Source organism: Cyanistes caeruleus, chromosome 12 (genome assembly GCF_971803275.1).
Source record: "Cyanistes caeruleus chromosome 12, bCyaCae1.hap1.1, whole genome shotgun sequence".
NCBI classification, from domain to species: Eukaryota; Metazoa; Chordata; class Aves; order Passeriformes; family Paridae; genus Cyanistes; species Cyanistes caeruleus.
The window spans coordinates 14,381,450-14,408,656 of record NC_141712.1 but is presented as its reverse complement, the minus strand read 5'-3'; the positions used below and the strand labels follow the sequence as shown (position 1 = coordinate 14,408,656).

General features: G+C 50.0%; 1 protein-coding gene and 1 non-coding gene across 2 annotated transcripts in view; both read left to right on the top strand.

The window, feature by feature from the left end:
* Positions 1–27,207, top strand: part of VAC14 (VAC14 component of PIKFYVE complex) — a 57,858-nt gene that overhangs the window by 8,318 nt on the left and 22,333 nt on the right. Inside the window, exons 8-13 of the mRNA XM_086848244.1 lie at positions 622–756; positions 1,019–1,171; positions 3,235–3,289; positions 9,683–9,827; positions 10,112–10,177; positions 18,397–18,550. Coding sequence (XP_086704370.1) covers positions 622–756; positions 1,019–1,171; positions 3,235–3,289; positions 9,683–9,827; positions 10,112–10,177; positions 18,397–18,550 — 708 coding nt within the window. The remainder of the gene's footprint in view (positions 1–621; positions 757–1,018; positions 1,172–3,234; positions 3,290–9,682; positions 9,828–10,111; positions 10,178–18,396; positions 18,551–27,207) is intronic.
* On the top strand, positions 2,168–2,238 carry TRNAG-GCC (transfer RNA glycine (anticodon GCC)). The gene has a single exon. It is a non-coding gene; the product is annotated as a tRNA-Gly (tRNA).

Here is a 27,207-nt window from a genome sequence, read left to right as displayed (position 1 = left end):
GTGCCAGTGCTGCACTATAGCTCCATGCTGTGTAGGCAGTGGCAGAGGGTTACAGCTGCAGCTGGAGGTGTTTCCTGAGAAGGATCTTGTTCCCAAGTTCTGCTCATTGCGCTCTTTAAATGTTGCTGAATGGAAGTGAGTTTCCTGGGAGATAGAAAAGTATAGATAGACTGAGATTGGTTGCTCTTGATGAAACTAACTCCCAATGAATTTACACTGTTAAAATCTGGCCTTGCATCAGCAGAGTGCTTTGGCAATGGTGCCTTTTCCAGAATTTAGGGAGGTTGCTAAAACCCCAGCTTTAAGGAATGGTGCTTGACCCAGACACACAGCTGTAATGGGTGTGCCTGAAGAAATATCCTTATGTGTTGGGAAGCTTGATGGAATACTTGTAAATGAGGAAACCTGCATTATGAGTTGAACTGAGTTAATTGAAACCTACTGATTGTGTTCAAGCTCAGGCTCACTGGAGATTCCGGTCTTACTGATCTCCTCTGGGACTAAACTGTCTCAGATGAGAGTCTCTCAGGATGGAGCAGAGGCAGCTGTTTGCAGGTGGTCCTTGGCCTGTGAAGCCAGTGCTGTCCTTGCCTTCACCTTTGCTTGTCCCATGTCTTCCAGATGACCTGATCCAGCTGACAGCCATGTGCTGGATGCGGGAGTTCATCCAGCTGGCTGGCCGGGTGATGCTGCCTTACTCCTCAGGGATCCTGACCGCTGTCCTGCCGTGTCTCTCCTACGATGATCGCAAGAAGAGTATCCTTGTAACTCAGAGCTGCTCCCATTCCATTCCTGCTACAGCAGCCCACAGGGAACCCACTGTTCCAGTGCCTGTTTCCAGCCCTTGGGGTGCAGGTCCAGGAAAAGTTCTCCCACCCAGTGCTAACACCCACACTTTGGATGTGAGGGGGTTGCAGTAGCTGGGCTGGGACAGCTCTAGTGGGGCTGCAGTGGTTTCTCCATGGCCGGCACCTGCCCATGTGTGGGACTGCGTGTTCCTTACACTGCCTTCACTCAGACATCAAGGAGGTGGCAAACGTGTGCAACCAGAGCCTGATGAAGCTGGTCATCCCAGAGGATGATGAAATGGATGAGGCCAAGCCATCAATGACTATGCCAGCAGAGCCCACCTCAGAGGAGTCCCTTTCCAAGCCAGAGGCAGTGACCACCGGTGAGTCCCAGTTGTCTGGGCCAGTAGATGTGTAAGGAAGGTCAAGAGAATGTTCTCAAGAGAAGTTCTTGAGTTTGTTGTCCTGAAGCAGCTCAGGGTACATGGGACCTCTATGGTTTATTTGGAGACCTGTTGCACAGACGATCCTCTGTTGAAACAGACACATTTGTTGCAGGCTGTATGAGAGGGTTACTGCTCTGACCTGGAGCCTGGGTGGTGCTGCGTTGCTGCATGCCCTGGTGAGCATCCTCATCCTCTCACCATGCCTAGTCATCAGGTTGACCTGGAAAAGATAATTTCTAGTTTGGGAGTAGGCATCATCACCCAAAGAAGAGCTCAGGGAGCTGTATTAGTCCTGAGAGTGTATCAACATGTGCATGGAGGGTGTGTGTGGTGGGGAAAAGTAGAGAAGAGAAAGGTGAAGAATTTTGGATCCTTTCCAGATTCATGGTACTCTCCTGACCATCTGGCAGGTATTGTCCCAATCCTAAAATTTCCAGAACATAAAAGGCAGAAGTTTGCAAGCGGCATGGGAGACCTGAGGAGGGTTCAAGTGAAAGGAAACTAAGTGGTCTGCATGAATCAATGCTTGGGAACAGCAGTGGTGTTAGCCCTCTGGCATCCCTCGGGTGCTGTTCTCCTGGCTCGACTAGATATTTCTTCTGGCACAACACATTTTTGTTGTCCAGGTGCATGAAATATGTGTTAACGTTTAAATCACAGAGGCTCATCTGGATTCTTCTAAAGCTGCACCGTCAGCCCAGTGCTCTCCTGTGACACATCCAGCAGTGGCTTTTGGAAAATCCTGCCGTGAGAGGGAGCTGGAGGATGGGATTAAGACTGAGGGATTTCCTTGTCCAACAGCCGCAGTGGAAGGCGGGGAAGCGGGGAGCTGCCGGGGGAGCTGCCTGGGCAGGGTGTGGGTGGCAGTGGGAGCGTGGGCAGCAATTGGGGTGGCAGGAGCAGGCCGCAGGCACAGGGGCGGCACACAGGGCAGCATTGGTGGTTCAGTGGTAGAATTCTCGCCTGCCACGCGGGAGGCCCGGGTTCGATTCCCGGCCAATGCAACAGTCTTTTTCTTGTTCTTTTTTTTTTTTCCTTCTGTCTGTAATCTGGACCCAGGCACTTCAGAATATCAGTCTAAATAAGCATCTTAGTCTTCAATAAAGGTGCAAAAGCTTTCATTACCTAACTCTGTACAAGTATTTTTACTAGAACAGATAAAGCAGAAAAATTTACTGCCATAGCACAGCAGCAAAAACTCTATTATTCCTTATTTGTCCCAAGAATACCTTCTTGTATTAAAATCTATTACAGAAGACCTTTAAAATATCAACAGAAAGCTAAATTGCTTTATTCTCAGACCCTCTGGTGTCAAATTACACCTTAAAGTAGTCAAGATCAGATAAAGTTGTGATTCCTTTCTATGAGAAACTCAGCTCTATTCTTTGGGTGTGCTGATGTGGTGATGTTGCATGTGTGAATAGAGGCTGTTGGCACAAGGGGGCACAAACGGTCAAGTTCATCTTCTCATGCTTTGTCACCATGCTTGTAAGACCCAGTTTCAGCACAGAGCAGAGGTTGGAAAGCTGTTTGAGTCACTTGGTTTGGCAGGAGTCAGGCTATGGCCAAGTGGAGATGTCCTGAGTTAGATTCTACATTCACTGTGCATGTGGTATATTTAGGTATTGAAATCAAGAGAGTCAAAGTCAGCTCTGCAGTTCTGAGCTACTTCTTTGAGAATGGTTGAATCCATCAGCAGGATATGTCTGGGTCTCTGTTACAGAGGAGGGCACCCAGTTTGGGGCAGAGGTCTGAAGCAGTACCTGTCTGCATTTTGCTGGGTAAGTGAAGTTATTTACCTGCTTGTCTGGCAGCAGAGAAGGGCTTGACGAGGAGTGTAAAATGCTCTGTAGGCAGAAGGGATCCCTTGCGTCCCTGGACCCTCAGACAATGACTGGTGATGTCTTTGCAGAAGGTCATACAGCTCTCGAGCCTCTCAGTCCTTCTGTCTACCTTCCCCATCACCCCACTAGCTGTGTCTCCTTTTTTTCTGCCCCCAGGTACCCTGGATGCATCTGGTGACTCCAGCAACAGTGGTGTCTTCACAGGAACCAGGTAGGGTCGGTATGTTGCTTCAGAGGGGATTGAGAAGAAGGGAAGGCTTCTTGGGGTGCAGACAATGACTGACACATGTTGGGATGGGCTGGGAGGCAGTTGGGTTCCCTTGGGTCCTAGTAGGGTGGATGACTGGGGATGCTCTAGGAGCTGACTGCTTTACTCTGATGTATCTGCACCAAAATGTCTTGACTTCATGATGAACTGAGGTGTTTCTGCCTTGAAGAGACTGACGCTGTTCCATGCTGCTGTCTTGGCAGCCTACATAGCACAGGTCTATGGGGCTGGACCTAGGGCTGCACAGGTCTTGGCCTCCTGCCAGCCTTTTGTGGAATTTGTCAGCCCTACACTAGTTCTGTGCCCAGCATGATCTCTCCTGCAAATACCTTTCTTCCCATCCAGCTATCTGAATTGTGGCACAAATCCATCTGTTCTGATAGCTTTCCTTTCCTCCTGCTTCCTGCAGTTCCTTTAGTCAGAGGTAGTGATTTCTGACACTTTCATTGTGCTGATGCTTATTTTTATTTGTTGTTGTGATCCCCAAAATAGGATGCCTTGCTTTAGCTGCATCCTACCAGCGTGATGCCCATCACAATACCTCCCAGAGCAGTGCAAGCGTCAGCTTTTCAGGTTGATGGTCTGTACTCTCTGTTCCCTCTTTGCATTTCTGCACAGCCCAGCTGCTCCTTGGTCTTAATGATGCCCTTAATTTTTTTCTCTCTTGGAAGTACAAGTCATTTCATTTGCACCTAAATGTTGGTTTATGGTGGTAAATTACTTCCCCTGGCTTTTTTGTGGTTGCCTTGTCCTGACCCTGCTCAACCCTTAAAGTTTTTCTGCAAGTGCAGAACTGAATGTGCATAAGGCTGAAATGGGGAACTGGGTGGGGAAAGAAAATGAAGAGGCATCGAGTCAGGAGGACAAGTGATAGCCATGGCTTTGTGCTGAAGATCTTGCATGTGAGGGAGAGAGGAAGTGAAAACTGAAGAGGGACAGAAGCAGGGAGAGCTGGGATGCTTTTCCCAGTGTCACTGAGCTGGAAGGAGAACAGCTGAAATGTTCTGTCAGCAACTCAAGCACCAGGGAAAACCATCTGGGCGAGAAGACCTGACCCTCTGTATCTCTAAGAGACCTGGCCTTGCAGAGCCCTCCTAAGCCCTTTTCAACAGGAAACTCCAGGCTTTACCATGGAGTTTACCTGCCCTGTGTGACTTCTCTGCTGGTCCAGCGTCGGGACCTGAAACGTTTTCACTGAGGCATCTGTTGTGGGGGACTGACACGGGATTTGGGGGAGGGCTGTACATGGCTGACGGGAGCCCTGGACATCTGCCTGCTGCTCCATCCATCACTCAGGCTGTCTGGCTTGGCGCTGGAGCTGGAGGAAGGCGGGAGCTGGCACCCGTGGCCATTAGCAGCCATAATTCACACCGGGGAGCGGCAGCTGCCAGCACGCTGAATGCCCACTGGGTGTCAAGGCAGGACCACAGGAAGCCGTTGCGTTGCTGGGAAAAGCTGGAAAGCCTGCAAACAGAGGAAGTTGCAGCTGCCTTTTAAGATGAAGTCACTCTGCTTCTGTTTTTGTTCGTTTCCCCCCCCTCCCGCTTCCCCCAGCCTCCCCCAGCGAGCAAGTGATGGAGCATGGCTGAGCGCCAAGCATGCAGCTCTCACGCCCCCTTCCCCTGCCCTCCCCAGCTGGCTGCAGAGGGACAAGAGTGCTGCAGCAGCAGGGAAGGGAGGACCTTGGTCAGTGGGGGCAGAGGAGATCACGTCCTGGCATCTGCACAGGGCCGTGTTCTGGGAAGATGCCATCCAAGAAGATGACAAGGCCTGAATGCTCAATACGTGGATGCTGGGCACATTCCTGTGGCCACAAACTGACACACGCAACCCCCTTGCTCCTAAAACATGCTCAAAAATGCTTCCCAAGTATTTGCCAGCTTTACTTAGAGGGAATTTCCTGGTGGCATCCACTAGGAAATGAAGAGCGTGTCTGTGCCAAGACAGAATCTGGCTGCTGGGAGGGCCTGGTTACGCTGGGCTGGAGGGGTTCTGGGGTTCTCCATCCAGATGGGGGGGCCCCACTTCTAGCTTCTGCAAAAACTGTCACTGGAAGTGGACCAGAACTTCATTTCAGAGGCACTGGATCCTTCTCGTGGCCTGGCTGAGCATGCTGCTGCTGTGTTAGCTGGTGTGAGCCTGGATCAGGAAGGGGAGGTGGAAGTGTGGCTGCTGGAGCAGAGCCCGGGCTTCCTTCCGTCGGTCTGAGCTGCCACAGGAGAAGATCCAGATGTCTGTCCTGTGTCAGTGGACCAAAACAGCTGGAAAGTATTTTTTAGGCTCTTGTAAATGCATTGGTTTCAAAACAAGACACGGACAGTTTGAGACAACTTCCTGATGGTATTCCTGGGCAGAAGGTCGGGCACAACTGGAATCAGTCAGTGTTGGGCTCTCTGTGTAATGGGACAAGGTTGATGGGATCACAGTTCCTCTCCAAACTAGATAAGGGACATGAAATCTCCAAGAGCCTTTATGGTACTTCCTGATGGAAGGAAGGCTTCATGCCTTAGGTAGTAGTCAGCAACACATGGACATGTAAAGTTGTATGTTGCTTTGTAGAAAGGGCGAGTGGCTGCCACGTAGCTGAACTGCCCAAGCCTGCATTTAAACCAGGCTTTTAAATGTGGTAGTTAGTGCTTACTACAAAGCTAAAATAGCTGCTGCTTGTCTCATGCTGGAAGGTGCAGCTGGGGAGCTCATGGAAGTGGGAATATTTTGGTGGAGGATAGGAATGGTGTTGGGTGCTCTGCAGCACCCAGGGGGTGGTTAGCTGAAGGCAGCATGATGTCTCGTTTTGAGCTAAGGCACTAAGCCTGCCTTGGAATCCCATTCTCCAGCAGCTCGTCTTGCACAGCTTTTAGGTCCAGGATGGCTCTCCTGGCCCTTCTCTCCACCCTGGAGTGAGGAGATGGCTTCCCTTTGCTGCTTCCACTTCATGCTTGTGTGTGTGAGCTGGAGGGGAACCTCAGGCACACTGCCCCAGCCCTTGTCACAGTGATCTACAGCTTGTTGGACTGGATGCCTCTGCCTAGACCTTTGCCTCATCGTTTCCCTGAGGGATCTTGGAAACTGCAGTAAGCAGAAGGAAGCCAAGAGCACTGAAATGGGAGTGGTGAAGGACAAGGAAGTGACAGCTTGTGGGACCAATAGCATAGAGGAGCTATTTACCTCCTGGCCGCTGGCTCGAGCCCATTGAGGAACACAGCTGCCAGCCTGTATGGGAGATGCCCTTGTGACTTGGACCACAATGAAAGAACCTGGATATTTCCACCCTTGGCAAGGCCATTTTGCTGGGCTTGCCTAAAGGCTACAGCCTGGCCCGGACCTTAACCTTGTCTGAAAATGGGGTCAGGACAGCAGCTGGGCCAGGCAGGAGGCCAGGAGAAAGATGACAGCTCAGGCATTGGCAGAGAAAAGGCAACTGCTGAGGAGAGAGATGGCAGGAGCCCTTGAAGAAAGGGGAGAAGTGAGAAAATGGGTTGATAAAGAACATGGAGTGAAAAACATTGCTGTGGGTTGAATGTAGTGGGAAAATAAGGTCAATTCCTGTGCTGGAGGGTGCTTTCTGAGGTGGGGGGATGTGCTGGGGGATGGGTCTTTGGCCCCACCACTGAGCTTGAGCAGACTCCCAGTATCCAGAGGTGAGAGCCTGGCACAGCCCCCATCATTGCTCAATTTTCCCTAAAAACATGTTCTCACTGTCATAGGCAAACAGCGGGGGCGGTGCCAGGGCCATGCTCATGCTCTGGAGGAGAATCTGGGGTAGTGGGTTAGATGGAAGTGATTGCATCTGACATCTGCCCTGCCACAGATGCCGGCGCTGGGAGCCGGCGTGGCAGGCCCAGAGAATCACATTAACGCAATGCCATTACTGCTGCTCCTGCTCCCTCCTGCCTGGGGATTATGGAGAGCCAGGCTGAGCTGCGAGCCCAGCTCTGGAGCTGCAGCAGCGCTCAGCTGCTGCCATAACCCCTGGAAAGGGGGTAGCCCATGGTAGACTGGTGGCATTCTATCCCAGAGGTTTCGTGAGAGATTTTTAGCCCAGTTTCCCATGTCCATCAGATCTCTTAGCTTTCATAGTGGTGCCTGGGTTTTGTACTGAGTAAAGGAGCTGCTTCTCCACCAGCAACCCCCCTAAAAGGTTTATCTCAGCAGCTGTGGACAGAGGGTAGGCGGTGAGGAGCTTTCCCCAGCTGCAATCCCTCCTAGTGGGAGCGGAGCCCAGTGGAGCCACAGGGCAGTGGTACACGGTGTGGCTGGGGGGCTGCCTGACTCCAGGTCAGCCCGGTGCTCCAGGCCACCTCCTGGGTTCCACTCAGGTGGGTTTTGGGTTGAGCCATTGAGGCTCTACCCAGGTACTGCATCACGAGCAGTGATGGAAAAGGGGTTTTCACAAGTGATTTTGGCACAAACCAGATTGGAAATTGGTTGTAGGGGCAAGTTTCTGCTGTACTGTTAGAAGCCCAGCATCAGCAGACAACAGTGCTGTGGCACTGCATGCATGGCAGTCTGCATCTTGCTCACTTAACCTCACAGCAGCATGGAACTGGTGGGATGTGCATCAAAGCCACCTCCAAACTGCTCAGCTTCAGGCACCAATTCTCTGTGGAGTCCTTTTGGCCTCTTTCCTCTGAAAACGTGCATTACTCTGAGGTTTATTTTCCCCCATCCTGTGTAGACAATGCATGTATTTGGTGTGGAGGTGTTACCAGGTCAAGGTTTCATTCTCCTCTTCCATCTGAAGCCCTGTACTGGGAGCATGGCAGGCTATGCAGCTGCTGTGGGAGATGGTCTTGTAGGAAAACCAAATACAGTGTTCATTCAGGCTGGCTTAAATGAACTGCTGCTCCCTTGGACATCTCTCCCAAACTCCTCATGCTCTGGGTCCCTCCTTCCCCTCAGTTCCGTGTGTCTGAGCATTTCGCCCTCGGCTGTTGTTTTCAACATCAAAGTGAAATGCAATTTGCAGCCCCCAGCATCTGTTATGTGAGGCAGATCAAGCAGTCAGATCCCCACAGGGCTCTGAGGGGCTGCAGCCTCCTCATCTTGCCCTTACAACGTGTGTCCTGGGGAAGATCAAATCCTATTAAGCCACAGCTCTACTTGCAAATTACACCGTGAGAAATCTGCCCCTTAGGATTTCTTATCAAACAAGATGCACAGCGGCTCTCTGCAACTGGAAAAATCAGCAAGAGCCTGGTCCAGCCTTGAATAATTCAGTAGCTTGGGTATGAGAGGCATGACATGGCTCTTAGTGCAGCCTCCCCATGGTGGTCTTCTCCAACCATCTTGGTTCTAACCAGTATTTCTCCTTAAATGAGTCTTCTGTGACAAATACTTCCCATATTCTTGCTGTCAAGCGGGTGGGAAACCATCAGGTAGATTTTAGGATCGCAATCAGGATGTAAAAATGCTGTATCATGACAGCTTCTGTCTTGGGGTCACCTGTCCCAGTGCAGGTCCCAGCTACTTGGGAGAAAAACTGGCGAATCAAGAGCTAAGAGTCTGCAGCAGCTGTCAATTTCTAGCAGAGACAGTATCCTGGCAAACAAAGAGAATTACTTCCTTTCATCACTTGATTATGATGAGGGGTTGTCCTGATCTTTTGGGATGGCTTTTGGGAAGCAAGATGAAGGTCTCAAGGCAGGGTTGTAGCAGAGAGCTGTGTTCCCAAACACGCTGCCAGACAGGGCACCATCTGCAGTTCTCAGCACAAATCCACTGGGATCAGCAGAACCTGGATGCCTTCATCAGACTGGAGTTTGAGTACACATGGGTTAATGTTCTCTGAAGCTGTTTGAGTGGTCAACCTTGAGGTGGATTCTGAGTGCATCTTGTGGATCTCTAATCTTTGCACCCTGAATCTGGCAACTGCACAATGGACCAGTTTCTCACACAGCCATGCTACACTTATTTAGAGTAGTGCCTTTCAGGTACCAGCTGTTTTGGGAAAAGTGATAACCCTTAAAGCACTGAAGACTTCTGTTGCTTCCAAAGCATTATAAAAAAGAAGAGTGACTATTTACATAGGTAGACAGTGATAGGACAAGGGGGAACAGTTTTGAACTAGGAGAGATTTAGATTAGATGTTAGGAAACTCTTCACTCACAGGATGGCGAGGCACTGGCATAGGTTTTGCAGAGAAGTTGTGGATAGCCTATTTCTGGAAATGTTCAAGGCCTGGCTGGACTAGCAGCCTGATCTAGTGAGTTGCATCTAGTGAGGGTTTGAGCTGAGGTGTTTGATGCAGCCTCTGGAGTGTTGTAGATTTCCCCACCATGGGAGGAATGAGTTGGATGTTACAGCACTGAACCAGCCTCTCTTCTTTCCATGCAGCTGTGAGAGGATACAGGTGACCCTGAACCTGGATGGAATAGTTCAGGTGCTGGACTACCACCTTAGTGATACATCCATTGGGATGATGACCAGAATTGCAGTCCTGAAATGGCTTTACCACTTGTACATCAAGACTCCTCGTAAGGTAAGCTGGGGATTCAGCATTCACCTGGGCTTGTTAGCTCCCAGCCTGTTGCATTGCCTTGATAGCAGTGCAAACTGTAATTGGTAGTTTTGGAAATGTGTGTCCACCTGCCTTTTCCAAGAAGGCTTTGGGTGCCAGATACCCCATAGCATGAGAAAGAAGAGCTCTCCAGCTCAGGTGGAAAATGCTGCTGAAACTCTTGGCAGCCTCCCTCAGGGCAAATGTCCTGTGGCTGGGCATGACCAGGCCTGTAGGACTGATGCCACCCACCTTTCTGCTTCCAGATGTTCCGACACACTGACAGCCTCTTCCCCATCTTACTGCGGACCCTCTCAGATGAATCAGATGAGGTAGGTGCTGCAAAAATCCTGGAAGCTTACTCTCTCCATCATCTGGGCTTTGGGTTTCTTGGTAGAACTGAGGTATTTTGTGAGGCTTGACCATTGTTGACACTGAGAGGTTTTACCCTGTTGGCCAAACTGAAGAAGCCTTGATGCAGACCCTGCAGGTACTTGTCCAGCTGAAAATTTTTCTGTCTTGGGAATTCTCTGATGTATAAACATTGTTCTTCATCTCTGAGAGTTGATCCTTCAAAACCAGCTCCTAAGACTCCTTTTTGCCTGCTTGGGAAGGCAGATGGGGCTTCACTAGTGGGGCTGGGCTCATGGTAAGATCCTTGTTGAGTGGGAACTCAGGTGCCTTGCAGCAGCCTCTGTAAAGATGCAAAGGGGATTGTGTTCAATCTGGCACTGCCAAATCCATTTCATGACACATTTAAGCAGCACCCACTGCTTGGAGGGCAGCAGCGGCATTGCCTGGCAGGGCTGCAGTAGATGCCCCAGTGGCATCAGGGTGGCTGGGAACCACTCAGCTTGGAAGTGAGCAAAGATAATCAGTCAGCAAACTGAGCCAGATTGCCCTGCTATTGCTCTTCATCTCCCGTCTCCCAAGGTGCTGCACCATTTTCCTGTTTGCTTGTCTTGCTTCTTTACCCCTCTTCTCTGGTTCCAGTCATATCAATTTTGGTGTCGTCGTTGTCTTACCCCTCTCTAAGTTGTTTCCTGGAGCATTTTAGTGCTTGGGTTGGAGGCCAGCAGCATGGCCCACAGCTGGTTCAGGGACTGGTAGAACTTCCACCATCAGCTGAATCCTCTTTCCCAGAACTACAAATGATCCCGGCTGGTTCCTCATCCCAGACCTTCCTCATGGAATAAAAATCACACACTGTGCTGTGCCTTACATGCTCAGAGCACCAGACCCCAAGCCTGCAATAAATCCCATGTGCGAGGGGGTCGTTAAGAGAGGAGGGAAGGGAATGAGCAAGCGAGGGAATGACTTGCAAAGGCAAGCAACTGCTTGGCCATTTTCCATCCCCTGCTGCTTACAATGCAAACCTTTCCAAAAGAGTCCCCAAGCACACATCTGCCTTTGCAACGCTCTAGAAAGCCTGCATCTTGCAGATAGTCACTCCAGCTTGGCAGGAGATCTCAGTGAGTCATGTTGCAATTACACTGCTTATTAATATTTGGAAAAAACAGTGAAGAAAGGACCCTGGTGATGCATTTCCTCCATGTGACATAACTGGGAATGGCTCAAAAGTAATTTTAAGCTGATTTATTTAATCCTGCCTTCTATTTATTTAAATGTTTGGAGGTGGCCTTTTTTTTTTTTTAAGGAAATCCATAGACGAGTCAATCCATTAACCACCACCACTCAGCTGGCTGTCAACCAGATTTGCTGCTTTCTGCAGAGAAAATAGAAATGACTGAAATAGTAGGGGGGTTTTGAGCTGGACGTTTTTGGGAATGATGAGGACACTCTGAGCTAACTAACCTGCTATGTCAGTGCCTATTAGGAAAGGGGATGTGAGGTGCTTGTTTAGCCAGTGCAGTATTTGTGTGCACAGTCATATTGTCCCACGACACCTGCAGACTCTGACGCCCCCAGAAGCTCCTGAGTAAGAACCTGGGGATCACCCAGCATGAGAGCCTATGTGAGCTAAACATCAGCTCTGATGAGAAGCATCTCCCTCCTCTTTCCAGATAGGGCTGTGCATATTGTGTGGTGTAGCACACACATCCTCAGAGGGTTTTTGTGCTGTCTTTGTCCTGTGATGCTGCCCAAGGGAACCTGCTGGGCAGCAGTGTCGGTATCATCTTTGTTCCCAAGAAGGTTGAACATCCTTCTGTAGTGCCTAGAGTTTCACTGGCCCCTGTACACAGTTTGGAGGCTACCTGTCACTCTGCTGATGTGCCCTGGAGCAGTTGACTGCCACCAAAGGACGTTCTGGCTTTGGAGGATCAGTGCTAGTCTGTGCATCAGACTGAAAGACTGTATTCAGGCACTTATCTTTAAGGTCTTGTCTTGCTGAGCTGGTCTCAGTCTCTCTCTATACTTGCCATAAATAATCAAGCCCAAAGCAAAGAAAGACTCACGCTGTATGGAGCCAGATCCATGCCCCTTTAGTTCTCATGCCTGTTTTTGTCATTCAAGTAGCACAGGGTGTTGCACCACCTCCACTGTGCTGAACAGGGGCCAGTATCTCATGATGCATCTGCAGTGTCCTGAGTCATCTCTGCCATCTCTCCTATTCCCCTTCCTACCCAGTTCTCCTGTGCCAGTAAAGAAATGGTCAAGAAACCTCGTTAGGATTCACAAAGGCAGCACAGAGAAGTTGGAGCAAAGCTGAAGCAGGCAGTTCCCTTTGATATGTAGACAAGTCAGGATCCAGGATTCCTGGCTGTCAGATGCTGTGCTGCTGCAGTGCGTCACCTCGTGCTGTTTCCCATGCTTCCCTGACAGGGAGATGTTCCATCCTGCATTTAAGACCTGGTTTTGAAGGCAATCCATAAAAGCCCTGCTTAAAATTTGATGTGCTTGGAAACTTCCTTACAAGATGTAACCGGATCCTACTGGGAGTGGGTTTTTCTACACTGTCTGCTCGGTTTGTCTGTAGGAGTCTTGCTGCCCTGGTTGAAAAACTGATGTTGGGAAAGATGAAAAGTTAGGAAATGCTGTTTGGGAGCATTGAGTACTACCTTTCCACCTGCAGGCTAAAGGCACTGCTGAAAAGAAGACATGTTCTTCAAATTGCCTCCTTCTGCAAGTTCATGGGGCAAAGGCAGCTTTGGATGTTGTCTTTCAGTTCCCTGGACTCTGAATGGGTCCAGGCACTGAGCTGAAGACAACAGGAGCTGAGGGATTGTGAGGCTTCTGTGGATTGCTGTTTCACCACCACAAGGCATCTGTGAGAAAAACATGAAGCAGTGACGCTACTCGCTTTCTTTCTCTGCTTTGTTTTCCTTTTTCCGCCTCCAAAATGGAATGGTTTCTTTATGGCTGAACATGTTCCTGTTTGCTTATCTGCTCCCCTCAATCTTGTTGAAGGGGGGTTGAAAGTTGTGCTGGGACTTTTGTCTGAGTCATGCAGGAATGACGCATGAGGTGGAGCTGGTATCTGATGTGAAGCAGGATAGACTCGGGCTTCCTCAACTCTGCTAACGTGAAAACCTGCTCATTCTGCGCTGGGTGGGCAAGGCTTTGAGTACAGAATTACTTCCTTCAGAAGTCTTCTCAAGAGTTGGTGACCTTCTCTAGAGAGAGTGAATTGAGCCTTGGCTGCCACTAACTTTGGAGGGCGGGTTTAGATGAGTTACTAAGAAGAAATTCTTCCATGTGAGGATGATGAGACACTGGCCCAGGTTGCCCAGAGAAGCTGTGGCTGCCCCATCCATGGAAGTGTTCAGGTTGGATGGGGCTCTCAGCAACCTTATCTAGCAGAAGCTGTCCCTGCCCATGGCAGGAGGGTTGGAACCAGATGATCTTTAAAGGTCCCTTCCAACCCAAACCATTATCTGATTCTGTGATGAACTTGAACCTCTACATGACTCTCAAGCCAACTTCCCACAAGAAATTGAAACGTTCTACCCTTTTTTGGGTTTCCAGTATTAAAGTAGAAGAGAAGAAAACCCTGGGATGGTGGTATACTGATAGTCATCCCTTTCCTTTGCATGTTCTGCTGCAGTGTCCTGCTGCAGCACTGCAGGATTTCAAAGCCAGGTCTCTGCCCTGCTCTGAGCTCTGCTGTCTCACTAAATCCTGGCGAACTTCTCCTATCATACCCAATCCCAGTACAATGAAGCTGAACAAAGGCTTGTGCCAAAGCAAATAGCTGTTTTAGCATGGCTTGGTTTGGAGCTTTGCTCTGTTGGGTTTAGAGCCATTGTCCTCCAGCTCCTGGCCTTTCATCTGCCACAGCTGAAATATTGTGACCTGATGCAAAGCAGAGGGTATAAGCTAAAGACTGCAAAGAGAAAAACTGTAATACATGTATGCCTGGCTTTATTTAAACTTTTTTTGGTGGTAAAGCTTCTCTGGAGTGAGACTCAAAGCTATGATGTACTGAAGCAAGGACGCAACTGTTTTTCAAGAGGAAAGTTACCCTGAGGGTGAGATTGGGACTGAAACAGGGTACAGAGAAATGTGTATAAATCCAGTTGGATAGTGGAAAATTCAGTTAGCCTGGTTAGCCGTTAGTGGAAGCAGCCTGTAAGCAGAAGTGGGGTGATGCTTTCCCTGAGGACTCAAGACCACCTGGTTGAACAATAATCTGTGTGCTGCATCCTGCAGAAATAGGAAGTTTCGTTGTGAGGAGTATGATCCATAGGGAGCTTCTTGGCTTAGCCCCAGTTTCAGACCACAATTTCCTAACTTATGTATACATATACAGTTTATATGTACAATGAACAACTGGGGTAAACTGGCAATCTGGTGCTTGTGGCATTCCTGGGTGAAGTTATGGAGCAGACTAAAACCGCAGAAAACCTGTCTGCCATGGAGGACAGGCAGTCTCTGTCCTGGGGAGCTGGCAGAGGGTGTAGGGTGGGATGGAGATGCAGGATGCAAGACTTGGTGAGCTGGGCTTTGCATGCCTGGTTCCCTGCATGCAGAGGGAGGTGGTGGATGGGAGACAGCAAGTAAAAGCAAACCCTTTGCTTGTCATAAGCTCTGGAACAGTGGGTGTTGAATTTGAAGGGTTTGCAGGCATCCAGTCTCCCACAACATGGCCTGAAGGGATACTCCAGGGCTGTTCCAGCCCCATCCCACCAACTGGACCTGTGTTGCCTCCTTCCCTACCCTTCAGTGCATGAAGAAATAGCACTTGGACATAGCTTGGTTGTGAGCATGGTGGTTGGACTCAGTGAGCATAGATTTTTCTTTCAACCTTAAGGATTCCGTGACTTAGTGATCTTTGTGGGTCTCTTCCAACTCAGCACACTCTGGGATTCTATGATTCTGTGAAATACCTGCTTGGCATCTTTCCCTGACTGACATCAGGTGGCATGTTAAGCTCCCTGGGCACTAATTAAACATATTTAAAGAGGTGCTCTGAACTGTGACAGTGTTGGGCACTGCAGGCCTGGCCCTCACACCCCCAGCAGCAGGGACAGTGAGGGATTTACAAAAGCAGGAGGCTGGGCAGGGAGTTTTCAGGTTCCAGCTTGTTCTGGGATGGTTGTAGCTCTATTACCAAGTGCCTTCCCCCACGGCCAGCTGTATTAGCTGGTGCTGTGAGCATGTGTCAGTGTGACCTGGCAGGATTTGCCCTGGGGAGGAAAGGAAAAGCCCCCAGGCCTTCTGCCTTCCCTGTGCTCCCCATCCTCTCCTGGAAAGGGAAAAAAAGTAGATCTTAGCAAGATCAGAGGATAAAAGTTGCTGTGTCAGATACCTGAAAAGAGGCTTGGTTAAATATTTGTGGGAAGATTACTGGTGGGTTTTCTTTTCTTTTTCTGTCTTTAAAGCTGATGGAGGCAGGAGGGACACAAGTTTGATTTTCACACTGTGTGTGTCTGGGACTCGGCCAGCCTCACTCCTGGCCACTCCTGACTCCAGGATTGCCTCCCCATGCTCACCTCCTTCCCTGGCTATGGCTAAAAACATTGGAAGGAGGAGAAATATAAAACAAATGGGGCTGTGTTTGTTGTGGAGAAAGAGGAAGCACCCAGCAGCATCCTTGGCTTTTTCTTGTTCCCACTGGGTCTCCACCACCTGTGTTGCCCATCCTTGAAATGCTATGGGGTTTTCCACAGCCTCCCAGATTCTTGGACCCCTTTGAAGTGCTTTGCAGCTCTTAATGTTCTTGTTTTCTGTGTTGGTAATATCTTGCTTCAGCTGAATTCCCATCTTCTCCTTGGCAAGAATAACCTGATATTGAGTGGCCCATTTCATTGCCCAGAGAATATTAGATGTCCACTAGGACATCCAAGGCCACCCAGGAGCATCTCCCTGCTGCACTCAGGCAATTTAATTTATTCATTTTTTCCCAGCTTATCTGTAAATACCAGCAAGGACAGCACCTTGAGGAGCCAGTCCGTATCCTAGCCTGCCCGTGTCCCAGGAGCTGCTGCTGCAGCCTGCTCTGCTGTCCTAGTAGTCATCATGTGCTGTTGGATGCTAAGTCCCACTCCCAGGGGTCTGCAGCACATTTGGGATCACCTCCCCTTCCTCTGCCTTGGGCTGGGGCCAGCCCAGTGTTCTGATGAAAGGCAAATGCGCCCCCTCGCCCCTTCTAGGAGCACCAAGCACGAGTTTGCACGCACAGGGAGGTGCATCCCATCCGGCACACACAATCCAGGGGCTGCTTTCCCCCTGTGCTGCTGCCAGCAGAGCTGGTCTCGGCTCCGTTCAACCAGAACAAGCGGCAAATTAACCTGACCTAGATCTGGAGAAGCTGACAGTTGTGTGTGCCCTCAAAATCCGTGCTCTGGAGGCAATGCAGGGAGAAATCTTGCCTATTCTCAGAGAGGAGAAATAACTGCTTATTTATAACTGTCTGAAAACCTGCTTCTCATTCCTGGGCCACCCAGAGCTCGTCCTCTTCCATGCTGCTCTTCATCCCTGTGCTGGGAATGGCTTGAGACATTGGACAAGTCTCCCCATCCATCATGTTGCTGCTTCCTATTTAAACTAACCAGGCACACATTTGCCCTGAGCAGGGCATACTGTCCTACATCTCATCACCACTGGGAAACCTTCCCAGAAATCCCCTCCGGATCAGGAAAACGCCCTTGGGGGGATTGATCCTCCATGCTGGCTGTCAGGATCACACCCTCACCTGGCAGCTGGGAAGAGCTCTGGCCCTCGTGCTCCAACGCTGTCAGGTCCGATGGCCGCTGGGTTCCTGACGGATGGGACCAGCTCGCTCCTGGCGCAGCCGGTCGTTGCCATGGCAATGGCAGGATATTGCTTTCTTACAGCCTCCTGGCTCGCACAAAGCCAGCCGCCAGCTCCAGCTTTGCTTAGCACCGGGATGTGCAGTGCATACCAAGCACTCCTGCCTTTCCTCTGTCCCCAGCTGGGAACCCTCTCTAGAGCATGTTGGGAAGAAGCAGCAGGAACTGGAGCTTCCTGCCTCATTCCCACGGCTGGAAAACCCCAGGTCTTTGCGGCTGCCTGCTCTTCCTCCCAGTGCTCACGTACCGATCACTCCTGCTTGTTACTTCCTCCACGTTTTTCAGTTGTAAAATTCAGCCTGTGCTGCTTTTTTCACCTCCTACCTGTAACCTATACAAGGGGGAGACCCCTTAACCTCTCCAAAGCTTGAGAGGTCCATGCATACCCTCCAGTAGTGCCGGCCACTGCTGCCCTGGCCAGAGAATCCTGACCCCAAGCAGGATCTCAGAGCTGGGGCTCATCACACAGACCCTCAAGTCATGATTAAAAAAAAAAGACATAATTGGCTTTTTGTTTTTCCAGAGGGAGAGGTTTTCTGTGTTAGCTCGGAAACTAAAACTCCTATATAACTGCAGCTCTTCAGAAAGATGCATTGTGAGAACACAGGGAAAGCCTGGGATACTGTGCTGGTGGGCAAAGGGTGGTTGGGATGTGCTCTGCCAGATGTTGAAGAGTAAAGACGTGGCAGTCAACCCTTTTTGGCAGCCTTTTTGCTCTGCACAGCCCTGCTGCACTTAGAGCATCAGGGACAGTTGATGAAACATCTCGGCCCAAGGACGTTTGAATGAAGGGGGACCCAAAATAGCCTGAGACTTGAGAAGGGTTGAGGATGGAAAAAAAAACCCACCCAGTAATAACTTATCCAGAAATGCTATATATAGACCAATTTAGTGACTTCTGGAAAGAAAGAGCTATGAAATCCAAATGGTAGCTCTGCCTTGATGTCCTGAGCTGAGCCTTCCCTGGGATGCTGCCTTGCAGAGGGGAGCTGACTGATGTGTGCCCCCAGAACACCCCTGTGCTCTAGCTGAGATTGTCCCAAATCTGTGGTTATGAGTGGAATGCAAAACCCAGACTTCCACAAAGTGGGACAAGGGGAAAGCAAGCCCTGTTCCTGGTTGTGTAAATTTGGGTTTATTTTATATGCTTCCTTGGGCTCTCAGAGCAGAAACTGTTGGGGTTTTTTTTCCCTTTTGTCTTTACTGCCCCATCACCTCTGCAAGCATTATTGTACCTTTCTCAGTGTGCTGAGATTTGGTATTTGCTTCCCACCTCACCCTCTCTATATGTGGATTTGGAAAGGAAAGCTCACCCTGCACCATCCCTCTCTCCACAGGTTATCCTGAAGGACCTGGAATTGCTGGCTGAGATCGCTTCTTCCCCAGCAGGACAGACAGAGGAGGGTCATGGTCCCTCTGATGGCTCTGACGTGCGACCTGGCCCAGTGGAACTTCATGTCCCAGCCAGGGCTGGCCAGCTGAATTCCTCCAGTGAGTGCCCCTGTGCCACAGCTCCATGCCTCCCCCTTCCTGGGCTCTCTTCATGTTCCATAGCACCAGTCAGGTTTGCTCAGGCAAAAGGAGAAGCTTCTTTTACAGTAATAAATCAATGTCTTCATCCCCACCCAGCATAGTTTGGGGATCGAGTCTGCCATGGTGCAGACCAAGGCACTGCTTTTATTTTAACTGCTCTTTCCCCTACTTTTATATTTCCCCTACTTTTTTATGTGTTGGGGGTTTGGCAGTGGGATGCTCCAGTGGCCAGTATGGAGAGATGTCATTGTTGTCCTATTTTTCATGGGTCCTTGGGTTCCAGACTCTTTTCTCCTTGTAAAAGCCCTCAGAGCTCTAGAATCAGTGCAGGATGAGATGCTGGCTGCAATCCCAGGTCTCCAAAACATCCATAGATGCAGAGGGATCCCTGTGCTGGGCTGCCCACATTGGCTATGACCTATTATGTTGCTCTGAGTGTCTGGCAAAACCTCAGGAGAGAGATGAAGAGGGACAGTCTTATTTTCTGGGGACTTGAGAGATTAAAAAAAAAAACAACCTTTCATTAATTATCCTGGCACATGAATTTTTTTTTCACTTTCCCTTGTCTGTGGTTCATGCTTTACAGTTGCTTGGCTGCTCCTTCTCCTCCTCCGCTGCTATTTAAGGGCCTCCCTGTTGTACTCCCCAGGCCAGGTCGTCCCAGCCAAAAGCACGTTTCATGTGAGCTTTGGATTGCAACCCAAGCACTGAGCCAAGTCTGCCTCTCCCTGTGCAGGATGCAGCCACAGGGCCTTGCAAAATCACCACCAGAGAGAGAGGCTTTGCTTTCCCATCCCCAGGCCTTGTTTTCTTTGAAGATCCTGGATCACTCGCCCCTCCCTGGTCTTATAAATGTCTGCACCAGCAACCAGCTCAGGTTTTGGGCTGTTCAGGGTGGGATTTTTTTTTGCGGATCTACCTGTTTCCTGCTGGCAGCTTTATCTCTGCAATGGAGAGGTGAGGGCTGCAGAGCTGGTGACCTCCCCAAGCTCTCTGCAAGTCTCATCCATCCTCCCACTGTCAGAAGTGAGACTGCCTGGGTGGAGCAGCTCCTGCAGTGCCGGCCAAGCAGCTGAGGAGCTGCAGTTCAGCTCACACTGATGGTTGTCTGAGGTTTCCTTCCTTCTGGATGATCTAAAAATAGCAGGCTGGATGGCATGGATCCTAACGGCTGCCGTGGCCCCTGTTAGCTATCTGGAAAAGCAGCTTGGATTCACTTACTCAAGTGTAACCTTTAAAAAGAGTCTGTCTCTCCCCTCCTGGAGTAGATCTGCTGGAGCTGGAGCTCCTGTTGCCCCAGGGTGGGACAACTTGCCCCTACACAGGTCCTAGTGGGCTCTGTCTTCCTCACCTCTTTTCCCCTTCCCTATAATGCACCAGAAAATTGTTCCTTAAGAATATATTTGGGGCTGAGCTTTGCAGGGTTGTTGGCTTTTAACCAAAGGCAGATGTTATTGGGGAGGGAAAAAGGAGCTGGTTCATTGGCCTTGGACGTTTATCATGGCCCCAGTCCGTCTGGCTTTGACCACCCAAGGCTGAGACTGGATGGGCTGCTGGGGAGTTCCCCCAGGGAAACTGAGGGTCACAGCTGGGCCAGGACCTTCCTGGATTATGCCTGGAAAATCAGAAGCTCCTGAAAAATACTCCTTTTGTCAGAGGATTGCTTGAAGGGAGGGCTTTTTGGAGCAGGACAGTGGCCAATGGAAATCCCCATGTCTGAGCGTGGTCCCAGGTGGTGAGAGCAAGTGAGCCAAAACTCTGCCCTTCCCAGGCAAAAATCATGAGGTGCTGGCCCCGAAGAGAGGGTGTACCCCTTTCTGGTTTTGTACTGGGATATATGGGATGGTTCCCTAGGGTGCTGTGGTTCAGACAGTGCTGTATTGGCAGTAGGATGGGTGTTCTTGTCCCATTAGAGTGGGGGCTGCAGGGTTCCAGCTTTTGTCCCTGGTGTTAAATCTCTCCATTCCCTTCATCCACTTCAGACTGAGTTGCCATTGATGACAGCAGTGGGAGGAGAGCTGCTGAGCTATCCCAGCCCCAATCCTCTCTTATCCCAGAGGCCCTTCCAAGTGTGCAGTTGGTGACTTTTCAGGTAAACAAGCACGGTCACCCTTTGAAATCCTTGAGCTCATGGCAGATTTCCTGCTGTGCTCTCTGTCTTGGCAGACTTTGCTAGCCAAGCAATAAGGGCAGGAGTGGAGGTGGAAGGGGCCAGTGCCCCCATGGTCTTCCCCACACTTCCTCTCTCTCCCTTTCTTCCCTCGGGATGTGTTTATGCAGTTGTTTCCCTGCCATTGAGTTCGGTTTCCTTCAGATGTTGGTTGATTAGTCAGGAAAGCCGTGTCCCACTTCCGCAGCCCGTTCCCAGCTCCAGTTTTTATTTAGCTGCTTTGTTCTCCGGTTACATAAGGTCAGCTGCCCTCGACGCCTTCTCCAAGCACAATGAACTGGGGCCAGCCCAGCTCAGCACTGTCGGGGAGACCCAACATCTCCTCCCAACCTGCTCTGACTGCCCTGGGAGAGGGTGGCTGGTGCTGACCTCCAGGAGTGTCTCCTTGGTACCTTCTGTGCACTTTTCCAGGGACAAGGGCTGCAGGGCTGTGCCCAAGAGCCTCCCAGGCCTCAGAGTGATGGTGCAAATGCCAGTCTGGTCAATACAATGCAAGTCCAGCTGCCTGCTTTGCTTTGGGAGTGTCTTTTCCACCCCCGTAGAAGTTGAGACAAGTAGCAGATGACCTGAGAGTGATTGTCACTGAGGTCAGTGGGTGAAGGGAGGTGATTCTGTGCCTTTTCTCCGCTCTGGTGAGACCCCATATGGAAGAATGTATCCAGATCTGGGATCCTCAGATGCAGGAAGGACATGGACATGTTGTAGCAAGCCCAGAGGAGGTCACGGAGATGATCAGAGGCTTGGAACACTTTTACTAAGGAGACAGACTGGGAGTTGAGGTTGTTCAGCCTGGAGAAGATTCCAGAGAGATCTTAGAGCCTCTTCCAGTGCCTGAAAGGGCTCCAGAAAAACTAAACAGGGACTTTGGACAAGGCATGGAATGAAAGGACGGGGGGGAATGGATTCAAGCTGAAAGACAGTAATTTTAGATTAAGTATTAGGAAGAAATTCTTTACTGTGAGGTTGGCAAGGCACTGGAAGAGATTGCCCAGAGAAGATATGAGTACCACCCCTGGAAGTGTTCAAGGCCAGGTTGGACGGGGCTCTGAGCAACCTGGTCTAGTGGGAGGTATCCCTGGCCATGGCAAGGGGGTTGGACTAAATGGCCTTTAAATGTACCTTCCACCCCAAACCATTCCATGAAACCATAGGTGGGAAACCCTCCAGCCTGGTCTACAGCTCTGCTCTGCACAAGAGACAAAAGTTCATTCCAGAAGGATGCCAGACCAGCTGCTGCCTTGCACAGGGTAACTCTTGCACACATCTCTTCCTTCCTTTCTGCACAGCTTTGTAAGGTGAAGCAGTTACAGCCCTTTGTTTCCTCTCCAGCTTGGTCCGGTCTCTCCCGCCTGGCTTCCTGCCGGAGATGGTGGGGACAGTGCTGTACCCTCTGAGCACCTCACGCTATATATAGGATATTTACTGGGAGTCTGACTCTGTAGGTGAATTCACTAATGTGCCTGAGATCACTGGTTTCCACTGGCTGACCATGGATATCCCAGGAGTCAGTGGATTACTCTGGAGAAGACAGACCGTGAGAATTGTAGTCTGTTGAGTTCAGTCTTGCTGTATCCCCCTTGGAGAACATGCAACATTCTAGAGTGGAGATATTCCACTCTAGTGTTAGGGGTTTGCTTTTGAAATATCTCGGGGGGGATCTTATTCTCAGTGAGCCAAACCACTCCCTTCTTGTTGTCTGTTGCTTCGTTTGTGTAGTCATAGATCTGCAGAGGTGACAGTGTATGACAGGTCCCACCTCCATACAGTCTGTAAAATGTTAGGGCAGCCTCTGCAAACATCAGGTGAGAGTCTGTAGTGTACAGGAGGTCCATGAAAGGTAGAAAAGAGAAGGTGGCCTCTTGTCAGATGGCTCAGATTTGCTAAACTGCTATTTCCAGTGTTAGAGAAGGAAAAAAGTGAAACCCTCCCTTACTCTTCTCCCCACAAAAGGCAATGAGGCAGCTGACATCACACCACCAACCACTTGCTCTTGAAGGAGCAACAGTTTTTGCAGGATCAGGAGTGTGACAGCAGGGAGCAGAGCCAAGCAGGCAAGAGAAAAGAGGCCTGTTCCTGAGTGCTCGGAGCTCAGTAGTCTGGTTCCTGATGGTTGGTGTCTGTGGCACCTCTTTTTGCACTGGCATATGAAGCTGTTCAGGAGGGTTGACTGTCATAAACGTTCTTCTGCCTCTTGGGGAGGAGAGGAATTTGAAGGAAAGGGTGATCTGTTTGTTTTCCTGGATGCAGTGTAATAGCGGAGCTGGGATGCTGTGGAAAACCCCAGGAGACACCATCCAGATGTAGCAATAACTCGCCTGGCGTGCCTCCAGGTATCCATCCCTCCTGAGATGGTCACAGCATACAGCCAACCAGAAAGCCTGGGGGTTCCCAGATAACAGCTGGGATTACTGATCTGTAGTGGTGGACAAAGGAGAAGTTGATGGCGTAGATAAATCACTCCTAGCCAAGCCCTCCCTTGGAGTTCATTTGCTGGGCTGCCTCAGTTTCCCCAAGACAGTGTGAGGAATTTGTTGGATGAGGTGAGGAATGAGGTGAAACACAAACTAGCAGAATGAATATTGGTGTGGGAATGGCCCAGCAAAACCCATGGCTGCTCATTCCTGCAGGTTATCTTCCTTATGTTTCACCTTTCCATGCAGGAGCCTCAACCCAGTCTGAGCTCACCATGAAGCTTAATTGTTCCTGGTTTGCATCTCTGCTGGGTACTTCATGCTCCTGAGCAATGGCAGAGCTATACCCCTGCTGCATTTTTGCTTATTGATTTACCTTAGCAAAGAAAAATGAGGCAGTAGTGGACTGCTAACCTTCCTAGGAAAACCATCAGAATTATCATTGCCTGCTACCTTCCTCCAAGGCAGCTGTGAGCACAGCCCCTATATAAGGTGGGGAGAACCAGAAGCAGCAAAAACCTCATTTGGCATCAAAATATGTACCCCAACCCATCTGGGATCCCCTTTCTGTCGAGGTGTTGAAATCTTGGGAATTACAAACCCATGGCTCTTGAGCCAGGTAGGAAGGGGAGAAACATGCATGTGTGCCCAGGCAAAACCAGGCTGAGCACAGTCCCTGGCTGTGCAATCCAGAATTTTGATGGGTTTATTTCGTCAGCAGCATCCTGTGCTCTGGAGAGGGGAGAGTGGAGGTTTTCCAGAGCCCAGCTGAGCTGCCGACATGTTCACATCTGTTTCCAGCTACGCCCTGCGCCGGCTTTCTGGGAGGAGGAGGGGAGGATTTGCCTTTTTTACGGCTCTATTTTTATCCTGCTCTGCGAGGCTTCACCACTCGGTGTTTGCAAAAGCTAAAATTCAAAACATCCTGGGGAAGGCTGTCGGGGGGAGACGCTGCGCAGATTCCCACGTCGCTGCCCGGGGTTTCACCGAGCACCATCTGGCAGTGCCGACTCCCACGCCGCTGGCGCTCGGGCGGGTTGAAGGCTCATGGACCAGCTCCGGCTGCCGCCGGGTTTATCCCTGTTGCTCCCAGAGGAGCTGAGGGAAATCATTCTCTGGGCTGAGCTGGAAACATGATGCCTTGGGGAAAGCACTCGGGTGGGAAGGATGCTTGGCCTCGCCAACTCTTAGCTTACCCTCCCTATATCCGAGCTGAAATTGCTTCAATTAGAGATTGCGGTAAATCATTTTAGCTAAACCACCGCAAATACCCTTGTGGATACTCTTTAACCAGCTTACCCAGCTTTAGCTTGCTTCAGAAAGGAATCAGTTCTGCTCCAGTCTTATTTCAGTTTGGTTTCAGTGGAGTTAAGCAAGTCCACACCGGTTTTAATTAAGACTAGTTTGAAACCAATTATAGTAAATTAATAGAAGTTATGTTTTATGCCGGGGTGAAGTTCAGAACTTTGTGGCTGAGATAGGAAAATCCAAGTTCGTGTCGGAGTCTTCCAGGCTCACCTGGAGCAACGTGGGGACACTTTGGATACTGTAGGTCTCGACACAGCTCAGCCCATCAAGCAACCAGACAGCCTGAATGTTCCAGGGTGATGTACAATATATATTTATAAGGGCCTTAATATAGATCCCTAATTGCCTGTCTCGGTTGATTTATAGTGTGGCCACGCAAGCGATGGGAACAGCATGAGCCGCTGGTGAGCGCTCAGGGATGCACTGGGGGGTTTCAGACATTCACTGTGCTCTGCTTGAGCTGGCACCCATAGTTGGGGGAGCAGATGTTGGTATTGACTTAGATGATCCAAAGAGCCCACTTGTGTCCCTGGCTCTACCCCAGTCTGTGAAAGGAAGCTGGAGAAAGGATTTGGTAGCCTTGCGTCCTGGGCTGCAAAAGGTTGCTGTAGTCACTGACAGGACAAGGGATAATGGTGTAAAACTGACAGAGAATATGTTTAGCTTAGATATTAGGAAGAAGTTCTTTATTGTGAAGGTGATGTGTTACTGGCACAGGTTGTGTAACCTGTAACCTTGAATCCTGTAAGTGTTCAAGGCCAGATTGGATGAAGCCCTGAGCAACCTGGTCTAGTGGAAGGTGTCCTTGCCCATTGCAGGGGGCTTGGAACTAGGTGAGCTTTAAGTCGCTTCTGTGATTCAGTTACAAGGACACAGGCTGATGTGGACACACTGCGGCCATAGAGCTGCAATTCTCACATGTCTTTCTTCATGTTTCACTGCTCTGATATTCCTCTGAGCCCAAAATTCCCATTTGTTCCTATTCTAGTGAATGTCTGGACTGAGTTTCATCATTCCTCTGAGCACAGATCTTTCTTCTTCCAGCTCCCTCCTCCACGCCAAATTAAAAAAAAAAAAAAAAAAACCAAAAAAAAGCAGAGCCGTGACGTGCCACCAGCCCCAGCTACGTTAACAGCAGATCTGGCAGGTTACAGATCTGCAAAGTCTTGCTTCAGGGAAAGGGGGAGAGGTGCAAGCTTCAATTAATTATGCCACAGTTTTCTTAACACTTCTTTCTGCTTGTCTCTCGTGCTTCAGAGAAACACTTGACAAGCTGCTCCTACAGTTCTGTCGGGCTGGGAATGCCACTGTGCTGAGCTGTAACCCACAGGGCAGCGAACTGAGCTCCGGGCTACGCCAGGAAGGGTTACACCATGGCACACAAGGTGCCAGTCACTTCCTAGACATCCTGTAAACAGAACAAACGGGAAGTTCAGAGGATTGGGAGGCTTTGGAAAATAACTGCTTTGCTTGCTTGGAAGTATTGCCTGTTTAAACTCCATCTGAGGTTTGGTTGAGCCTTTTACAGCCTGGCAGACTCCTATATACTGGTTCTTCACTCCCAGCATTAGCCCTAGAGAGCATTGGCAAAGCTTCTCTGGCATGGTGTGCCACTGTGGAAACCTTCCTTAGGGACCTGCAGGCATAGCTCATACGCCTATGGGGTAGGCAAAGAATGGAGAAATGATCCCTCTGGAGTTCAGTCTCAGTGCTCCCAGAGGCAAAGGACGGTGAAGAGGCTCCCTGGAGTGGGCAGACTCACATGATTTCTTCTCCTAAGAAAAACAGGGCACAGACTTGTTTTCACCGTCTCTGTATCCCAATCCTTCCTTGCTCCCTGGCTGGGCAGAAGGGTCCAAGGTTCAGGAAAGTCGATGGAAGAAAACAGCAGTACTGAAAGTCCTGCAGACTGTAGCTGGGATCTGATCTCCAAGGCAATTCTGACTTTTGGATATTCAGCTGATCCAACAGGTCATTGCCAGTCTCCAGTTGAAGATGCAGGAGATGCTGCACCACAGAGCACATATCAGAAGATGCTTGTGGCTGGTCTGTCATGAAGCCATACAGCTCCCAGGCTTTGTCCTGTGCACACCAAAAGTGCTGCTTCTGTCAGGGAGGAGAAAAATTGCTTCTTCCTCCTGTTTTTTCTCTGGGATGTGTTTTAGGATATGCAAGGTGGCAATGAGGCACAAACCTGGCTTTGCTTTGTGGAGGGAACACTGTGCCATTGGGGTCTTGAGAAGGGAAAAACTCCAAGATCAGACCTTCCCCCAGACCAGCTACAGCACTGGAGCATTGTTAGCTGGTAGGAATGAGGGTGGGATGTCCTACCTGCTGCTAGCTCATGTTGCAGCACAGCCAGGTTTGAATGCCTCAGAGTTGCTGAGAAAATGGGCAAAAATATCACGTTTGCAACTTTGAAAGACAGTTTCTGCCTGGTCTTCACCTGCCTTCCCAGGCTCTGCTGGGAGGTTTGAGGCTGAGCTGCAGGCAGGAGCAGTGGGAAGGCAGACCTGCCCCGTGTCACCTCCAGACTGTGTCTCTGCTCCCTTCTGAGCAGTGCTGAGCAGATGTAGTGACAGCACGTGGGGCATGGCTTTATTTTCACGCTGGGTACTCCCTGCCTTCAAACAAACACACCTTTGTTTTGGAGCACATTGGCTTGGCTGGATCCTTTTTTTTTTTCCCTTTGCCCAGATCATCTTCCCTGCAGCTGAGGGGAAACA